Genomic DNA, 20,310 nt, shown 5'->3' with positions numbered 1-20,310 from the left:
AGACAAAAGGTTATAAAATTTGGGGGAGGGGGAAGGGGGGGGAAGCGCTTGTCATTACAATTTCTCGAAAAGTGTGACTTTCTGCTCCAACTTTTTATGCTTGTCGTAATCCTCTTCGCTGATTTCAAAATAGTCTGGATCAGCCTTGTGTGATTCAAATTCAGACTCCGGAATAATCTCGTAAACGGATTGTATTTCCCAAGAAGCGTCGTCAGCACGCGATTTCGTTGGGTTTATTTCCGAGGCGGATTGTTGCTGCTGAGATCCAGTGTCCTTGGCATTCACACCACGAACTGTGGTGTCACCTAATGGTGCAGCTGTAGCTGTGGAAGTGGAAGTGGAAGGATTTGATGCCAAGTATTTAGATCCGGCGACGTTCTGATCTGGCTCTTTTTTGCTTGTCGACCCAAAAGCAGCGCCAGTTGCAGCACCAGCGGCAGCGCCAATAGGAACCAGTGATGCACCACCACCACCACCAACGTGTTTAGACTTTGGCTCCTCTTCTTGCTTGTAGTCGCCGAAAGAAGCGTTTGGATCAGAATAGTCCTTGTCAATCTTTTTCTTGTCGTAGCTATCGGTAGTGTCACCAGCAATGACAGAGTTGACAGGTTTAGTTTCCTTCTTTGGTTCCTCGACTTTTGGAATGGATGCCTCAGGGCTCACGTAGTTGGAAGCAATCTTCTTCTCATCATAGTCCTTGGCAGTGTCCTTGTGCACTGTTGGAATCTCTGGAACAGCAGATTTTGAAGTTTCTTTTCCTGTTGTTGTATCAGCAGGTTTTGCACTTGACTTTGGGGTCTCAGTGTAAGCAGGTGCTTCTGCCGACTTTTTATTGGCAAAATCTGCACCGGTGATTCCCGCAGCACCTCCAGCAGCTGCTCCACCTGCAGTTTTAGCCACACTGGGAGATGCCTTTGTCTCGGCCTTCTTTGCCTCGGCTTTCTTTGCCTCTGCCTGCTTTCTATTCAACTTTTCGATTGCTTTTTCCCTCTCCAGAATCAAGGTATCGATTTCAGCGGATTTGGGATCCTCGCCAGTATAGGTTGCCCTCTCCTCTCTCAAGTCTTTAATCTTTTGCAAGTTGGTAATCTCTTCCCTCAACCTATTCTTTTGTGCCGCTTGATAGCCAGCCTCGTCGCCTTTGTAGGAGCCTTTTTGGTAAAGCAAATCTTGCTTGCTTCTTTCATCTTCCAAGTTCTTCTGGGTAGCCTCCTTGTCTTTGATAGCAACAGCTACAGATGCTTCTTTCTTTTTGTTCTCTTCAAGCTGCTTTGCTTTTGCCTCTTCTTGCTTCTTCTTTTCCTCCTCCTCTGCCTTCAACTGAGCCTGGCGTTTCTCTTCTTCCTTTTGTTTCTTTGCTTCTTCCGCTTTCAATTTGGCTTGCTTTTGTTCTTCTTCCTTAGCTAGTCTTTCCTCTTCTTCCTGTTGCCTTTTTCTTTCCAACTGCTCCTGATGCTTTCTGGTTTCGTACTCTTGAGTAGCCTGTGCTCTCTGGCGCTCGTGTTCTCTAGCGGCTTCGTCGGCCAAAGCATCCTTATGGCTCTGCCAATCGGACTTCTTTTGCTTGGCATCAGTCAATCTTTGGCTCCGTTCCTTCTTTTCCGAGTCCAAGTCACCCAATTTGGTCGCGTACGCACCAATGGCAGCGCCCAATGTTGCAACCTCAGCGGTCAACCTTTTGTGTTTCGACTTCTTTTCATCAAGGTCTCCATTTAACTTGTCAATCTTGGTGTTTAATTCTTTTGAGCTGGCCAAATTCGAGTCAACGGCTTTCTTGTGGGTTTCATACTGGGATCTGAGCTCATCCAACTTGACGTTCTTTTCACTCAAGGCGGTGGACGTTTTTTCAATCTTGTCAGCCAATTCAGTGTTTTTATTGTCCAAGTCGGCCTTCTTCTCTTGAAGCTCTTCTATCTCCTGAGTTGTCTTTTCTTGCGATGTCTTGGAGTCTTCCAATTCTTGCTTTTTTGTGGCAAGCAACTCTTCGTGGTTCTTTTCGAGTGTAGACTTGTTCGTCTCGTGCTGAGCCGCGGCCTTCTCCTCGCGGTCTGCAAACTCCTTTCTGGCATTTTCAATCTCCTTTTTGGTCTGTTTGTCAAAGTCCTCGGCAGTCTTGTTTGAAGTATTGGTCAAGTTTTTGATATTGGTCAACTTCCTTTCGATTTCTTGATTAAAAGCTTCCTTCTTTTTGACCACTTTGGCCAGGTACTTGTCAAAATCTTCTTTCAATTTCCCCTCGTGTTTCTTGACTTTGAGTTCAAGATTTTGCTGTCTCTTGATTTCGTCCTCTTGTCTCGTTTTGGAGACTTCCTGGTTGATGGAAGTAATCACTGGGGCAACTCTCTTGGCGGCGAGATCCAACAATTGTTCTTGCGTCATTCTCAAGCCGGAACCCAACTCAATCACCTTCTTTGGATCATCAACGTCATTTGCAATTGCACCGATAGCGGTGGCATTGAGCTCTCTGTAGCGCTTCAACAAGACAGGCTTGTCTTTTAACTTTTCCAAGATCTCCTTGTTGGGCAGTTCAACGGGTTGGTATTTAGTCTCAGCCGCAGCAGGAATCTCGATACGACTTTCCTTGACTTGCTTTTCGATGTTGTCATCACCTTGCAAAAACTTTTCGTTTTCATCTTGCACCCCCGTGATCTCTTCCTTTGCCTCAGCAGCATCTTCCTTGGTTTCTTGTTTTGCTTTTGCAATGGCTTTTTCCGCCTCCTTTTCCCCCGTTGAAGTAACTTTCTTGTCCTTCAATTCACCGGCCTCTGTCTCGGGCCCTTTGGAGTCCTTTGATTTATCTTTCCCATCCAAAAGATCTTTCTTTTGTTCTTTTTCTTTTTCAACGGGCTTTTCCTCTCCAACTTCCCCTCTATCGGTGATTTTCTTTTCCTTTGCTTCATTTTCGAGCTTCTGTTCAACTTCTTTGGCTTTTTCTTCTCCACTCGTTTCCTCCTTCGAGGCTGCTGGCACTTCAGCTGGCACTTCCGCGGGCTTCACCAATTTCTCAGTGCTCTTGGCTGCTGCCGCCGCCTCTTCCTTTTTCGCAGCAGGGGCTGCTGTCTTGGCCTTGGCATTGGAGTTTGCTGCTGCTGCTGCTTGTTTGCTCTTTTTCGCCTCAGCTTCCAAGGTTGGGTGGTGAGCAAACTTTGCGGGCACTTTTATATGTTCCATCTTGTTCTCATGTCTAAACTGTTCATGCAAATTGGGTTTCTTTTTGGCAATGGCAGCTTCATCTTCTGCCTGGCTTCTAAATGGCGAAACCCAGCTTGAACTAGAGGCCAATTCCTTCAATTTGCTTTGAGGAGTTGGTTTCGGAGGCGATTTTATCCAAATTGATTCCGACATTTGAATATGAGTTGGAAATGGATAGAAGGATAGATGAAGAGGAAGATGAAAGTGATAACCTGGACTGTCGAAATAAAGGAAAAAACTTCAATCGTTCAAAGTGGTCACCCAAGTTGTGGAATTTTAAACTTGAATTCAAAAAAAGTGTAAATTGCGATTAAGAATAAAGCCAAAGAACAGTCAGTCAGTTATTCAATCAGTCGGTCATTTAACCAGTCCAGCCAGCCAGTCAATAAGAATTGTTTAGAATTTAGCTTCCTATTTTAGATAGGAATAACCCCCATTGAATGAAAACCATCCAATTTCAAACTGTGTGGACAGGGCCGCCTTTTTCTTTTTTTGCTGCACTTCGTTTGTTGCAGTTGATAAGTTGACTGTATATTTCTAGGGTTAAGATTGCTCTCTCTCTAACTTCCAACTTCTATACCCCCCTACTGACGAGCTTTGTGCTGTGCTACCATATGGACAGCTAATTGCTCTTCTTTTCTTTCTTTTTAACTGCTGTGCGTCGAAGTGAATAAAATGCCACTTGCCTGTTTGGACCATAAACTAAACTAAAGCAGAAGAACCTCGACATTTGCAACTAGACCCATCTTTGTATTCGTATAGCCAATGAAATAATACGTTAACCGTAGAATTATATATATGAAAGAAAAAGAAGAACAGCGGAAAAAAGCTTCTCCACCACCACAGTTGCGGCTCCAACCAACTGGAGTCTAGGTGTAAGAAAAGTGTCAAAAGCTCTTTTTGAAGATTTAGAGAGATTTGCAAATCTCTCTTGAGCTGTTTCGATGGAATCTTGAGAAAAAAAAAACCCCCCTGTCGGGTTGGCAAATCTCCGATGTTAGTAGGAAGGATATGTCAATATCTTGAAAAGCCAAAGGCTTCACCCCCCCAAACATATGTAGAGTCTTGGTAATCGTGGAGCCATCCATGGTGACCACTGGTTTCGCTTTAATAGATGGCACTCTTTTACTCAAACAAAAGTAACTCATTTTGCACGCATTTCTTGGTGAAGGTCACTAAATCTGGTGTATCTTGTCGTCGACGTTCTTCAAAGAGAGTCTGTGTATGTATGTGATGAAATCATCCCAGAGATCTCAGCAGGCACTCTCAGATTCTCACTAAAAGATGTATCATCAGCAGGTGTAGCAGAGACCCGACCGGTCCATCTTGAAGGTGCTGGCTGTGAAAATTATAAACCAGAAAATCTAAGATTTCTCGTGCCAAAAAAATGGTTACTGCTGGTCTTCAACCGCGACGAAAATGGCGCTTGGACCTATTGTTGAAGACTACCTTAGTGCCAGCTACATAACAAGAGGGGCTAGACCGAATCCAACTCTTTCTTCATTATTATTTCAGAGAGGCGGGGTCTGGGAGATGTTTTCGAGTTTTGGATTATAGGGCCTCACTCATGACATAAAACAAGTATATATATCCTGGCAAAATTTGTAGATGATAAAGAGGAACCAACGTGAACGTGCAAAGTGCTCATCAATAGTACTGATTCAAGCCATGAGTTGAAGTGTTGCAACGGTTGAACTCTCGACAAGTGATGAAACAAAAAAAAAAATAGAAACTGGTGTAGAATTTCATCATTCATCTATCAAGTTGAACTATTTGCGCCGTGTCAATGTCTTGTTACAAGGTAGTTGCTAATTACATATCGAAAAGATATTACACAGAGGCGAAGGATTCGCCAGCATGAGACACTGCTATTGTCATCTACCATGTCTCGAAAGTAAAACATCAAGATGGTCACCTGTCGGATGAGGACGATTTGCATAGAAAGGCGGATGCTTTGAGCATACACAATGAACTAGGAACACAATTACTTCCTTGACAGTTTGAAATTCCTGCGGCATACTCACTTTTAAAAGTAAGGGCCCAGGTTGACCTGATGGTTGCAAAAAAAAAGTAGAGAGATGATACTACGAGGTACTGAATAACCAATGCATCGTCGTTTTAGAACTAAAGAAAAAATAAAAAATCTAAACGGGAACTAGAATTACATCAACGAAAGAAGGACCAAGGAAAGCAACGAGCCCGAGCCTATTAAAGCGGCTCCATTTTGGTAATCCACTGTATAATGGTTGGTGGTGGAGGAGTTGAATGGAATCGAGCTAGATGTGCTCAATGAAGTGCCATTGGTGTAGGTGTATGGAATTTCTGGGACAATTGTTGTGCCCGAGGTGTTGAACGAAGCATCAATGTGGTAGTAATCCCGTTTATTGATCTCATGTTCACGGACGGCTAAAGCGGCAGATGCTAAGATGGCAAGCAAGATGAATTTCATGGCTGAGAATAGTGCTGTTGTTGTTTTTTGTTCTTTTAAAGATGATGTTTCTGATCTTTAACAGAAGCCACAAGCCATGGGACAAGTGGGTACCTTTATATATAGCTCCATGGGACAAGCGATAAGCTCGTCAAGAGTCTAGGAAACATCATAAACGCGTCTGAATAAACCCCTAAGTGATTAACTGGCTTTATTCTTCGAGGAGATATTTCTCTTTTTTTTTTCTGATTACGAACTTGATTGTTCCTTGATGTATTCCCGCTAAACTCGTATGAGGATAACATTGTTCTGGTGCAAGCAATTTGTCTATTTCTAGAAGCTCATGCATCTCCGGCTACTACGATACCCAGGGGTCTCTGCGTTTCCAAAGGGGGTGGTGGGGGGCACACAACGCAGCCACGCATGTAGATCCCACTTTGAACAATCGATTTAGCCCTACAAACACACTTTACAGAAAATGTATTACAAGGGTGTGATTGAGGTGTTCCTCTATCGCCGTCGTTCGGCCTCTCCCCCAAATTCAAACACTGAACTAATAGCGGCTGCATGCAATTTTAACTATTTCCAGAAGCCCCATTTCGCCCCTGCAGACTGATTTTGCCTAAAGGGTCCTCCAGGTACACGAGAACCAGCAGAGCCACGCTCCTACAAATGGCAAATCATTTAAATTGCACCAGACCTGACTACAATTGATGTTCAAGGAGTAGACGATTTCAGTAATGAATCGCATGTGATACGAGCAGATAGGGGGAAGGAAGGGAGCGTGTTCCTTAACCTCACCAGCCCATTCCACGTACAAGTTACCGCGTAGTTGAATGTGGGTTCATTCCACTCATCTAGTGTTTTGGTAACAATAGTGAGCAAGAGGTGAGTAAGTTCTGGTCGTGCATGCGTGGGTATCATTTTGAGAAGCGCTCACTGGTACCTTTGGTTGAGTTTTCTACGAGGTAGAAATAGTTGAGGTAGAGCCTGCTGAGTTTGTGGCGTTGGCAGTGAAAGGCCCTTGATTACATTTCTGTCCTGCAGCAAAAGGTGTAGATGGATCCATGGCTAGATATACTTTCTCTACCTGTTGAATTCAGGGGCGCGCCAAACAAAAAACTATGTTGCTCTCCTCAGAAGAAACAATGCGTACAGAGGGTTCAAATCATTCATAGACGTGTAGTTGGAAAAAATGCATCTGGGAAGCCACCTACCTCGAGATTAGCAATTGTTGGCAAAACGTGAAATCTCTAGCTAGCGACACCTTCTGCATGGTTTGGACCTGAGCAAACCAGGCGCTAGAGACGTAGAACTGATTGAGGGATAGGCAGTGAGATGGTCACGTGGTGGGGGAAATTGTTGAGCCGCGTGTAAAGGGAAGTGCGCCCGAAAAAGTGATGAAGCGAGAGTTGACAGAAAAATTACAGTCGCCCGACGGTTGCGCGTGCAAGGTCTCATTGGATTACACCGAACAAGCCAAACTTTGAGGAGCTATGGGACAACACCAACACAGGGTGTGGATTTTTGAGTAGATGGGTTTTGCTTGGAATCTAGCCATAGAGGGAATTCTGAAGACTCGGCAGAATTGGGGCTACTTCGAGGTTCAGCCAATTCCTGATTTTCACGGTGAAACCCCACTGTGAAACAGTCATAAACTCTGCCTTTTATTGCTCCTCTATACCCTCCAAAGTGTTATACTCCAACGATGCATACGACCACCTGTTTCTGCCCGTCACCTTGGGCAAGTACTTGTACTTGACAAAGACAAACACGAGCAACGACAACACGGCGCCGCCGACCAAGTCGACAAAGTAGTGGTGCGTGAGGTACATCGTGCTCCACCACAACCACGCGGCGTAGCCGAACCATACGTACTTGCCGCGCGGGAACACATACGTTAGAAATAGCACCTCCATGATGCAGCAGCCGGAGTGCAACGAGGGAAACGCGCCGAAGATGACGGGCGAGGTGCTGAACCCGGTGGTGTAGAGGTCCACCCCGAGCATGGCGTCGATCCTGCCGAGCCCGCCTGGGGACCCGCGCATGGAGTAGCGCGCCGGCTGGAGCCCGTATAGGTTCTTGTACCATGGCGGCGCCGCGGGGAACAACATCTGGAGGATGACACCCGCGAGGTTCATGTAGCCAAAGGCAAAGCCGTATGCCTGGAGGGACGTCGGCGGCGCCCACACAAACACCGCGGCGGCAACGACAAACGGCGCGCCAAAGTGGAAGAGCCCGTACGGCCCCCACGCGAGGATGTCCAAGGCGGTGGTGGTGGCCGCGGCCAAGACGTTGGACAAGTCGTCGCCGTAGAGCACCGTTTCCATCGCGGGGAGCACCTTGACGGTGATGGGCAACTTCCACAGCGGGGGGACCTTGGCACAGGCAAAGTAGAGTGCCAACCAGGCGAACACAGGGAGCGCCGGGAGGAAGAACTGGCTAGTGAGGGGGACAAGCAATAGCAAGGTGAAAACGGCGAGCACGAGGAGCTTCCAGGGGGTCGGCGCGGGGTACATCGTCCACACCAGGAGCAACACAGAAGCTAGCACGGAGTAGTGGATGGCCTCCCCCGGGGACCACTTGTGATGACGTAGCCTGTGGAGGCTGGTGCGCACATTGGTGTTGGACTCAAGGGTGCCCCTTTGGGTATAAAGCATGTTGATAACTTTGTTTTTTTTTTTTACTTTTTTTCTCCACTCCCTCTTTAATGCCGGTGGACGATCTCAACGACAGGGTGGTGATCACCCACGGCAACAACACCGCCACCATTCTCAAGCACGGCGCCACGGTCATCTCCTGGGTCAACAACGGGGAGGAGCAGTTGTGGCTCTCACAGGGGGCCCGCTTGGACGGCTCCCGGCCCGTGCGTGGCGGCATCCCGCTTGTGTTTCCGGTCTTTGGCAAGCAGAAGGACGAGCACCACCCCACGGCCAAGCTTCCGCAGCACGGGTTTGCCAGGGATGCCGAGTGGGAGCTCCTAGGGCAAACCACGGAGGACCCGGTTGGTGCTGAGTTTGGCCTCGCCGGGGGGAGGAGCGACTGGCCATACAAGTTCAGCCTTATCTTGAGCGTGACCCTCGCCAACGACAAGCTAGCCATGGCCATTGATGTCAAGAATGAAGACGAGCAAGAGTTTGACTTCCAGTGGTTGTTCCACACCTACTTGCGGGTCCCTGATATCACCGACGTGTTGGTGACCAACCTCGCCGGGCAGCACTGCGACGACCGTGTGGTGAACGCAGGGTACACCGAGAAGGCCCCCGCCGTGGCCATCACTGGAGAGTGCGATAGGATGTACGTGGGAGTTGAAGACCGCACCGTCCAGGTCCTCGACAAGGGCCGGGTGTTGTTCTCCCTTGCACGGAAGAACTTGCCCGATGTTGTGGTGTGGAACCCGTGGGACAAAAAGGCCGAGGCGATGGCCGACTTTGCGCCGAAGCAGGGGTTTCATGAGATGATATGTGTCGAGCCGGGCCACGCCGCGACGATGGTGGTGTTGCCGCCGGGGGGGACCTGGAGCGCCGCACAGGAAATCGCCGTTGGGGGGGAGATCAGCCTCCAGGGGGGGATCTTCTAAAGTTAGGAAGTAGCTCTAGAATATATAAGCGTTGTACTCTCCCGGCTTTTCTCTTTCATGCAGTAGCTTGATCTTGGAAAAAGGTTGAAAATTGAGGGAGCTAGGGGGGGTCAAAAAATACACTAAGAAAGACAATTTTTTAATGTAGCCCCCACTTGTAGCCTCGATAACTCCACCAATACGCACCCTTTTTCCAAGCCGCTGGTACCAGAATAAAGGTCAGAAGCAGGGCTTTCCAACTATATCTTGATCTCACGCGTTGAGGCTGGAATTAACTTAGCTAGAAAATTGAAGAAGTTAGGGTGGTCATAGTTAAGAGTTTCATAGTTAAGTTAAGAGTAGTTTTCACCCAATTTCTGTGCCAATTTTTGAAAATTTGAAACTTTCCCAAAACGGTTCAAATACATTTCTAGTGTTTAGTTTGAGGTTCCACGAGTCTAACCATGGTCTCAACATTAGAAAAGGATGAGATTTGAAGGTGTTAGGGTGGTGTTGAGTTGCCCCCACTTGGTAGCGCTGACACTAGCAGTGTCACGAAAAAACATGACATTAAACGCGACACAACACTAAGACAATGTGTCACAAAAAACATGACATTAAACGCGACACTAACACAAGACTTGGACACAACAGGTAAGTGTCGCAGAAAATGGGACATGAAAATGAGACACTAACACACCATACTAAGATTAGAGTGGCCCACACACTAGCAGTGTCACAAAACATGCGACACTGAAACGAGACACTCACACAAGACCAAGACACTAACACTGTGATAGTATTGGTGTCACAAACAGAAATGACACCAAACGAGACACTAACATTAGTAGTTTTGTCATGAGAAAACATGACATTAAACCGCGGCACTAACTAAACACTAAGACACTAAGAGTTAAGTGTCGTGAAAGTTTGCGACAGAAAACGAGACACAACACAGTGTTAGCAGTGTCACAAAAAATACGACACTAAACGCGACACAAGACACAACACTAAGACACCAGTGTCACCAAAAACATGACATTAAAACGAGACATATAACAAGACACTAGGACGAGAGTAAGACACCAGTGTCATAAAAAACATGACACTAAATACGACACTAACACAACACTAAGACACTAACACTAAGAAACTAGGACAAGAGTAAGACACTAACACAAGACTAAGACTACATCAAGACACCAGTGTCGCAAAAACTGCGACACTAAAACGAGACACTGACACACAAGCCTAACACACTAGCAGTGTCGCAAAATAGAATTGACATTGAAGTGCGACACGAAGACAGTGTTAGTAGTGTCACCAAAAATGGGACATTAAAAATAGACACTAACACACCATACCAACACACCATTGTCGCGAAAAATGGGACATTAAACGCGACACTAAGACATTGTATAAGTATCAGTGTCACATAAAATGCGACATTGAAACGCGACACTAACACAAGACTAAGACACTAGAAAGAGTAAGACACGAACACTGTGTCAATATTGGTGTCAAAAAAAATGAGACACTCAGACGCGACACTAACATGCCATACTAAGACAAGAGTAAGACACTAACACAAGACTTAGACATAGTGTCACAAAAAACGCGACACTGAAACTCGACACCAATACTAGTATAGTGTCACATAAAACGAGACATTAAAAAAAGACACTAACACACAACACTAAGACAAGAGTATGACCAGACTAAGACACCAGTGTCACAGAGAACGCGACATTAAAATGCGACACTCATACAACACCAAGACACCAAGACAAGGCACTAACACACAACACTAGCAGTGTCGCAAAAGATGAGACACTAAAGCAAGACACTAACACCTAACTAGGACACTAGGACACCAATGTCACATAAAACGAGACACTAAACAAGACACTAATAGAGTACTAGCAGCAGTGTCACAGAAAACGAGACATAAAATGCGACACTAACAGTCTGTCAGCAGTGTCATAGAAACCGCGACACTAAGATGCGACACTGTGACTTAACAGTTTGACACTAAGAGACGAGTGTCGCAAAAAAGAAATGACACTAACACGCGACACTGACACTAAGACACCAGTGTCACAAACAAAAATGACATTAAAATGCGACACTAACACACTAAGGCACTAACACTAATAGTGTCACAAAAAACATGACACTGAGATGCGACACTAACACCATACTAAGACACTAACACCATACTAACACTAGTATAGTGTCACAAAAAAACATGACACTGAGATGCGACACTAACACACTAAGACAAGAGTTGGTCCAGGTAAGTGTCGCGTGACATTAAGACACAAGAGTAAGACACTAAGATATAACAGTCAAGTGTCGTGTGACACTAACACACTTAGGTAAGTGTCGTGTGACACCGATCCTAAAACAGTTAAGTGTCGTGTGACATTAAGGTCAAAACTACGACAACACTAAGTCCAGTTAAGTATCGTGTGACTGTTTCACGGGGGGATTTATTTACAAAATCCCAACCTTGACAGACACTGAAAAGTGCTCCATTTCAGCTCCCGCCTATACCAATCTGCGCAGAATCACCGCGCGAGAAACATTAGTAAGAAAGGTAACTCGTCAAGTTGAGCCACTCGAAAAATAATAGCTAGTCCAAGTTAGTGGCCATAGTTAGTGTGACTGAACTCGCCCAAAACACTTCAACTACATTACTAATGTATAGAGGAGACTTCCACGAGTAACCCTGTGGTCTTAGAATTAAAAAAGAGTGAAAATTGAGCGAGTTACAGAAGCTCAAAAAAACACTAAAAAAAGACTTAACAAATTTTTTCAAAGTAGGTATAAGTCCCCACCCCACTTGGAACCTCGATAACTTCACCAATACGAGACCTTAGTAAGAGCCGCTGGTGCCAAGATAAAGCTCAAAAGCAGGGCTTTCGAACAATATATTGATCGTAAAGAGAGGCTAAGAATTGAGAGAGCTGCATTGAGACAAAACTTGGGACTGGGCTAGCACAGTCATTATCGCTCCTCACCACCTACTGGCATTACCATCATTCTATTCAGCTTTCTAGCTGTCGATTGGTACCGAGAACGTAAACAGAGCTTAAATATTGACAGAGTTAGAGAAGCTCGAAGTTGGGCACAAAGAATATCACTCCCCTCGGCTTGACAAAAATATTTTTAAGTAGCACCCACTTGCAGCTTCGATAACTCCACCAATACTCCTCCCCCTGACAATCGGCTTATACCAAAATAAAGAGCAAAACGAGGGCTTTCTAACAATATTTGGATCATGTAGAGAGGTTGAGAACTGAGGGAGTTACTCCGGCATAAAAGTTGAAGTCGGGCTAACAGAGTCAATATCGCTCTTCACCTTCCCCCGTCATTACTATCTTCTTGTTCAGGTTTGTAGCTGTCGATTGATATAAAGAACGTAAGCAGAGCTTGAATATTGAGTGAGCTAGAGAAGCTCAAAGTTGGACTAGTTGGAAAGCACCCCCCTCGGCTTAACAAAAAATTTTTTAATGTAGCAGCCACTTGCAACCTCAAAAACTCCGCCAATACGTAGTCTTTGTCAACGCTGCTGGTATCAAAATAAAGCTCAGAAGCAGGGCTTTTCAACAATATTTTGATCTTGTAAAGAGCTTGAAAACTGAAAAAGTTACATTGAGATCAATTTTGCACCTTCGGCAACAGAGTCAATATCGCTTCTCACCACCAACCGGCATTACCATCCTCTTATTCAGCTCTCTAGCTATTGATTGGTACCGAGAACGTAAAAACAGGTTAAAAACTGAGCGAGGTAGGGAAGCTCAAAAAACTACTAAGAAAAAAGACAGTAGAAAGACTTAATAAAATTTTTTTAAAGTAGTTCCACTTGGAGCTTCAATAACTCCACCAATACTAAACCTCTTCAAAAGCTGCTTATACGAAATTAAAGAGCAAACCAAGGGCTGTTCAACGGTATTTTGATCGTAGAAAGAGCGTAAAAACTGAGGGAGTGAACCCACGTTAACAGTTTGCACACGCAGTAACAGAGTCAATATTGCTCTTCATCTCTTTTGGCTATTACCATCTTCTTATTCAGCTCCCTAGCTGTCGATTGGTATAGAGATCGTAAAAATAGGTTGAAAACTGAGCGAGTTAGGGAACCTCAAAGTTGGGCACTAAGAAAAGACTTAACAAATTTTCTTCAAGTAGGTAAAGGCACCCCCACTTGCAACTTCAATAACTCAACCAATACTGAACGTTTTTAAAAGCTGTTTATACCGTTTTACAGAGCAAACAAAGGGCTTTCAAAAAATATATTGATCGTACAGAGAGGTTGAGAATTGGGAGAGCTGTATTGACATAAAGTTTGCATCCGCCGTGAAACGGTCAATATTGGTTTTCATCACTTTTAGTTATTACCATCATCTTATTCAGCTCTTCAGCTGTCGATTGGTACCGAGACCTTGAGGAGAGCGTGAAAACTGAGCGAGTTAGAGAAGCTCAAAGTTGGACTCGAGACAACAACTCTCAAAGTAGGTAAAGAGCGCACACTTTAGACCTCAATAACTCCGCCAATACTTAACCTTTTCCAAAGCTGCTTATATCAAAATACTGCTCAAATGAAGGGCTATCACCTCCAACTTACAACAATTAAAAAGGTTGAGATCTGAGAGAGTTACATACTAGCACCGCAATAACACAGAGAACCCCTCTCACAACAACTGTCATCACTGTCAGATTATTCAGCGTCTTAGCTTTAGATTGGTACAGAAACTCTTAGAATCCGTCAAAATTGGCATAGAAACTTGGCAAAATTTTCAAAGTCAGTAGAAATAACTCTAATACGAGACATTTTCAAAAGCCGGTGGTGTCAAAATAAAGACCAAACAAGGGGCTATCCAGCAGTATTTAGATCGTGTAAAGAGCTTGAGAATTGGGAAAGTTACATCGACATAAACAGTTGAGCCGAAATAACATCGCGCACCGAGCTGATTTCTAAAAGCCGCTATCACTATCCTTTTCTCCAGCGTTTGAGCTGTCGACTGGTACCGAGAGCTTGAAAAACGGTTGAATATTGAGAGAGTTAGGGAAGCTCAAAAAAACACTAAGAAAAGACTTAGCAAATTTTTTTCAAGTAGGTAAAGAGCCCCCACTTTAAGCTTCAATAGCTCCACCAATACTCAACCTCAAGGAGGTCTGCTTATACCAGCATAAAGAGCAAACAAAGGGCTGTCATTCTCAAGTTGCAGCATTTGAAAAGGTTTGAAACTGCGAAAGTTACATCGGCATAAAGACTTGGGATTGGGATAACATAGTCAATATTGCTGCTCTTCAACCGCCGCTATTCGCAGCTGCTTCCCCACTATTTTAGCTATCGATTGGTATTGAGATCTTGAACAGAGCTTGAATATTGAGAGAGTTAGGTGAGGTCAAAAAATACTAAGAAAAAAGACACTAGTGACTTGAAAAAAGTTTTTATAGTAGCACCCACTTGAAACCTCGATAACTCATCCAATAAGAGACCTTTCGCAAAGCCGCTGGTATCAAAATATAGCTCCGAAGCAGGGCTTTCAAACAATCTCTTCATCGTAAGAAGACGTTAAAATCTGAAAAAGTTGCATTGACGTAAACACTTGCTCTTGCAGTAACATTGCGACCATCGCCGGTCTCAAGCAGACGCCATCTCTATCAAAGTTCTCACTATTTCAGCTCCCGATTGGTAGCGAGAACTTGGAAAACTGTTGAAAACTGAGCGAGTTAGAGAAGGCCAAAAAAACACTTAAAAAAGACAACAAATTTTCAAAGAAGTAGGTAAAGAGCCCACTTGGAACCTCGATAACTCCACCGGTACTTTACCCACCGGTAATCTGCTTATACCATTCTACAGCGCAAATAAAGGGCTTTCCAACCATATCTTGATCATATAAAGAGCTTCAAAACTGGGAGACTTACGCTGACATAAAGACTAGCACCGGCACTAAATTAGCACACATCGCTCTTCACCACGGACCGTTATTCTTACGATCTTACTCAGCTGCTCGGCTTTCGATTAATACCAAGAACTTGAAAAACGGTTGAATATTGAGCGAGTTACAGGAGGTCAAAAAATACTAAGAAAGACTTTACAAATTTTCAAGGTAAGCAGCCCCCACTTGGAACCTCCATAACTCACCCATTAAGAGACCGTTGTAAACGCCGCTGGTGCCAAAATAAAGGTCAAACGCAGGGCTATCACCTTCAATTTACACCATCTAGAAAGCGTAAACACTGAGCGAGTTAGGCTACGCGAAAGATTTAGACTCGCCAGGACATCGCGAGCATCGCCGTTCACCACTAACGGTTATCACAATCATCTTATTCAGCGTACTAGCTCCAGATTGGTACCCAGACCTTAAAAAAAGGCTAAAAACTGAGCGAGTTAGAGAAGCTCTAATTGGACACTAAAAAGACTTAATTTCATAAGGCAGTGACAAAAGAGCCCCCACTTGAGACTTCAATATCTCACCCAATACGAGACCTTTCGAACAGCCGCTGGTATCAAAATAAAGAGCAAGAGCTGGGCTTTCGAATAGTACCTTGATCGTTTAAAGAGCTTGAGAATTGAGGGAGCTGCATTGTCATAAAAACTTGCACACGCAATAACACAGTCAATATCGCTGATCACTAGCAACAGCTATCACTATCATTTTATTCAGCTGTTCGGCTGTCGATTAAAACCAAGAACTTGAGCAGAGCTTGAATATTGAGTGAGTTAGGGAAACTCAAAGTTGGACACTAAAAAAGACAACAATTTCATAAGGCAGTGGCAAAAGTACCCCCGACTTGAAACTTCAATAGCTCCGCCAATACGAGACCTTAGTAGCAGCTGCTGGTGTCATAACAAAGCTCAGAAGCAGGGCTTTTCGATAGTAGCTCGCACTTTTTCAGAACTTGAGAACTGGAAGAGCTGCATTGACATAAAGATTTTGGATTGAGCTCACACAGTCGATATCGCTGCTCACCCCACGCCAAGCCACAGTCATACTCTCCAACTTTTCCGCTATCGACTGACACCCAGACCTTTGCAAAAGGAAGAATATTAACAGAGATGTCGCTCGAGGAGATCACCCAGCCCGGGCTCCCCATCCACCGCTGCCTCCAGCTCCTCGGCGAGCACGACAACATCGCCGTGCAGCACCGCCTCGTGCAGCGCCTCCAGGAGTACCCCGCCGCGGAGCTCGAGTTCTACATCCCGCAGCTCGTCGACCTCGTCACGCGCGGCTCGCGCGCGCTCGAGACGTTCCTCCTCGCGCACGCCGTGGCGCACCCGCACTTCAGCGTGGTCACCTTCTGGCGGTGCCAGGCGATCCTCCCCAACATCGCGCCCGCGCTCCTCCCCGCGCTCCGCGCGTTCCTCACGCGCCTCCAGCACGTCCTCTTCACCGACAACGAGGCGAAGGAGACGCGGTACACGCTCCTGGCGGTGGCGGTGGCCGCGTACACCACTTGCGTCGCCCTACCAGGGGCCACCATAGCGCCCATCCTCGCGCAGGAGTTGGGCTCGACCCTCGCCGGCGCCGACACCGGCTACACGCGGCGCGAGACCACGTTCATCATGCAGCTCCAGAACATCTCCCACCGGCTCGTGCAGTTGCCGAAGGAGGCGCGGCTGGCGGCGCTCCAGGCCGAGCTCGCGCTCCTCAACCAGCAGCTCCCCGGCGCGGGCGTGGACATCCCGCAGCTCGTCGACCACAAGATCGTGCGCCTTCCCGAGGCGGTGGTGTTGAGCCTGGCCGAGCGCGCGCCGTTTCTCTTGTTCCTCGAGTACCTCCGCGGCGACCCCGAGCTCGCGGACGAGGCCGACTTGGGCGAGCCCTTCCGCGCGCCGCCGCGCCCCGAGAGCACCGCGCAGGCCGCGCAGACGGTGGTGGCCGCGGCCATGATCGGGCAGCTCACGGACCCCGCGATCCGGGAGCGGCTCGTGGCGTCGCTCCGGGCGGAGGCCGCGGAGGAGACGTACGCGGAGCGGCGCGCGCGCATCCGCGCGCAGAGCCCGTGGGGGCGGTACCCCGGGTGGAGCTTGGCGTGCGTGATCGTCAAGACCGCGGCGGAGATAGTGGAGGAGGCGCGCGCGGCGCAGCTTGTGAGCATGATTGCGAGGGTGTACACGCGCGGGTGGGTGAAGGAGATGCGGGTGGTGCCGATCAGCGCGACGACGGCGCTCGTGGAGGTGATTGCCGCGCTGAGCATCCACGCGGTGAAGCGCGCGACGAGCCTCAAGGCGTACGTGCGCAACGTGGAGAACTTTGCGGTGTCGTTGGCGAGCTACTCGATCTTGTGCTACGTGATGCAGGTGAAGGACCGGCACAATGGGAATATTATGGTGGACGGGGAGGGGCATGTGGTGCATATTGATTTTGGGTTTGTGCTCGGGCGCGCGCCGGGGCCGTTCGAGGCGGCGCCGTTTAAGTTGACGGGGGAGTACGTGGAGATTTTGGGGGAGAAGTACGGGTTGTTTGTGGAGACGTGTAAGGTTTGTTTTAGGGATTTGCGGAGGGGGTGGGAAAGGTTGGCGCCGTTTATGGATGTGCGGAGGTTGCACTTGGAGTTGGATGAGGGGGAGGCGGAGGTGTTTGTGGAGCGGTTGATTGCGCAGAGCCGGGAGAGCTTGTCGACGAGGATATATGATAGGTATCAGTTGGTGACGCAGGGGATACTCCCGTAACCGACCCCGACTCCGATCCCGACCGGAGGGAGGGATTGGAGGAGGGAGCTCTAGTATAGCCCAATTCCGACCGGAGGGAGGGATTGGAAGTCAGTGACCAAACTCTGTCAAAACGGTCTGAATACATCACTACTGTATAGAGGGGACCTCCACGAGTCTTCCCATAGTCTCAGAATTTACTGAGCTTGAAAATTGAGGGAGTTAGTGAGGTGCGAAGTTGGCCATAGTTAAGTCACCATAGTTAGTGAAGTTTTCAAACTCGCTCAAAACGGCTCAAATAACTTCCTAGTGTATAGTCCAGACTTCCACGAGTCCAACCATAGTCTCAAAAGTAGCTCAAGTGAAGTACTGAAGAAGTTAGAGAGGGTTGAAGTTGCCCATAGTTAACACTAGTTAGTGGCCATAGTTAGTACATAGTTAACTGTGGCTCTATGATATTTTTGAAACTCGCCCAAAATGGTTCAAATAACTTCCTAAGGGGTAGTTCCAACTCCCACGAGTCTTCCCGTAGTCTTAGAATTGAGTCAAGTTGAGAACTGAAGAAGCTAGAGAGGTGTCAAGTTGCCATAGTTAAGTCACCATAGTTAGTGCCATAGTTAGTGAACTTTTCAAACTCGCTCAAAACGGCCCAGTTACATCTCTAGTGTATAGAGGGGACTCTCAGTAGTCGCCCCATAGTCTCAGAATTAACAGAGGTTGAAAATTGACGAAGTTAGAGAGGTGCCAAGTCACCATAGTTAAGTCACCATAGTTAACAGTAGTTAAGAGTCCATAGTTAGTGAACTTTTGAATATCGCTCAAAACGGTTCAAATAACTTCCTGAGGGGTAGTAGGGACTCCCACGAGTCTTCCCGTAGTCTCAGAATTAGATAAGGGTGAAAATTGAAGGAGTTAGAGAGGGTTGAAATTTCCCCATAGTTAACACCGGGGCTCTATTGAATTTTTGAAACTCGCTGAAAACACTTCAAATACACTTCTAGTGTTTAGTTTGAGGCTCTACGAGTCACCCTGTATTCTCAAAATTAGATACGCTTGAAAATTGAAGAAGTTATAGAGGTCCCAAGTAGGCCATAGTTAAGAGTCCATAGTTAGTGGCCATAGTTAGTGACTTCAAACTCGCTCAAAACACTTCAACCACCACTCTAATGTGTTGCCTGGGCTCCCACGAGTCTTCCTGTATTCTCAAAAGTTAGTGGGGGTGAGAATTGAGGAAGTTATAGAGGTTCAAAGTTGCCCCATAGTTAACACTGCGGCTCTCTTGAACTTTTCAAACTCGCTGAAAATCATTCAAACAACTTCCTGAGTGGTAGAGTGGACTCTCGTGAGTAACCCTATATTCTCAAAATTAAGTGGGGGTGAAAATTGAGTGAGTTGGAGAAGGGTGAAGTTCCCATAGTTAAGAGTCCATAGTTAGGAGTAGTTAGTGAGCTTTTGAAACTTGCCCAAAACGGTTCAAATACATTTCTAATGTATAGAGGAGGCCCCCGCGAGTCGAACCATAGTCTCAGAATTGACTCAAGTGAAGTACTGAATGAGTTCGTGCAGTTTCGACGTTGAGGGTTCAATTACCTTACTAGTGTATAGTTGAGACTCTCAGGAGTAACCCTGTGGTCTCAGAATTAGATGAACTTGAGAACTGAATGAGTTCGCGCAGTTTCGACGTTGAGCGTTCAAACACATTCCTAGTGTATAGAGCAGGCCTCCACCAGTAACCCCATAGTCTCAAAAGTAGGTCAAGTTCGAAATTGAAGAAGTTAGGGTGGGTCCAAGTTGGACCATAGTTAAGACTTCACATAGTTAACATAGTGAAGTTGGGGGTCATGACCCGACCGGAGGGAGGGTCGATAGTAGGTGAAAAATTGAAGTTGAGGGTTCAACCACATTCCTAGTGTATAGAGCAGGCCTCCACGAGTCACCCTGTAGCCTCAAAAGTGGGTCCAGGTGGATACTGGTGGAGTTAGGAAGAGGTGAAGTTGGCCATAGTTAACATAGTGAAGTTGGGGTCAACTTCGACTCTGAAAACTACTCTACCAACCTCAACTTGGACCCTGACCTCAACCTCAACTTCGACTTTGAAAACTACTTCACTGTCTCCAACTTGGACTCTGGTAACCACTTCAAGCTTCGACCTTGGACCCTGGTAACCACTTCAAGCTTCGACCTTGGACTCCAGCTTGGCCTCCAGCTTGGACTCTAACCACTGCTCCAGGCTTGGGCTCGACACTGTACTTCACTACTCCAGACTCTCCCTTGGCTCAACTTGGAGTCAGCTCACTGCTCACCACTCCACTTCAAGTTGGGCTCCACCTTGGACTCCACCTTGGACACAAGCTCCAGCTTGGACCTTAGCTTCGACTCTAACCACCACTCCACTGCCTCAGCTTGGACTCTAACCACTGCTCCAGCTTCGGCCTTGGTCTACCTTGGTTCAACTTGGACCTTAGG

At 46.6% G+C, this 20,310-nt stretch overlaps 5 protein-coding genes across 5 annotated transcripts; 2 read left to right on the top strand and 3 right to left on the bottom strand. All coding sequences in view use genetic code 12, as the record gives it.

The window, feature by feature from the left end:
- Positions 1-54: 54 nt before the first annotated feature.
- LODBEIA_P31570 (uncharacterized protein) lies at positions 55-3,345 on the bottom strand (the record flags this gene model as incomplete). Its single annotated transcript, XM_066973236.1, has 1 exon — positions 55-3,345. One exon carries the CDS (start codon positions 3,343-3,345, stop codon positions 55-57), a length of 3,291 nt encoding a protein of 1,096 aa, XP_066830095.1.
- Positions 3,346-5,353: 2,008 nt separating this feature from the next.
- On the bottom strand, positions 5,354-5,641 carry LODBEIA_P31560 (uncharacterized protein; the record flags this gene model as incomplete). Its single annotated transcript, XM_066973235.1, has 1 exon — positions 5,354-5,641. One exon carries the CDS (start codon positions 5,639-5,641, stop codon positions 5,354-5,356), a length of 288 nt encoding a protein of 95 aa, XP_066830094.1.
- Positions 5,642-7,287: 1,646 nt separating this feature from the next.
- LODBEIA_P31550 (uncharacterized protein) lies at positions 7,288-8,280 on the bottom strand (the record flags this gene model as incomplete). Its single annotated transcript, XM_066973234.1, has 1 exon — positions 7,288-8,280. The coding sequence occupies one exon, from the start codon at positions 8,278-8,280 to the stop codon at positions 7,288-7,290; it is 993 nt and encodes a 330-aa protein (XP_066830093.1).
- Positions 8,281-8,330: 50 nt separating this feature from the next.
- Positions 8,331-9,200, top strand: LODBEIA_P31540 (uncharacterized protein; the record flags this gene model as incomplete). The annotated part of the gene is made up of 1 exon (XM_066973233.1): positions 8,331-9,200. The coding sequence occupies one exon, from the start codon at positions 8,331-8,333 to the stop codon at positions 9,198-9,200; it is 870 nt and encodes a 289-aa protein (XP_066830092.1).
- Positions 9,201-16,248: 7,048 nt separating this feature from the next.
- Positions 16,249-17,865, top strand: LODBEIA_P31530 (uncharacterized protein; the record flags this gene model as incomplete). The annotated part of the gene is made up of 1 exon (XM_066973232.1): positions 16,249-17,865. One exon carries the CDS (start codon positions 16,249-16,251, stop codon positions 17,863-17,865), a length of 1,617 nt encoding a protein of 538 aa, XP_066830091.1.
- Positions 17,866-20,310: the final 2,445 nt, after the last annotated feature.

Source organism: Lodderomyces beijingensis (genome assembly GCF_963989305.1).
Source record: "Lodderomyces beijingensis strain CBS 14171 genome assembly, chromosome: 4".
In the NCBI taxonomy this organism is placed as follows: Eukaryota; Fungi; Ascomycota; class Pichiomycetes; order Serinales; family Debaryomycetaceae; genus Lodderomyces; species Lodderomyces beijingensis.
The sequence above is the reverse complement of the archived record's forward strand: the minus strand, read 5'-3'. Positions and strand labels throughout refer to the sequence as shown.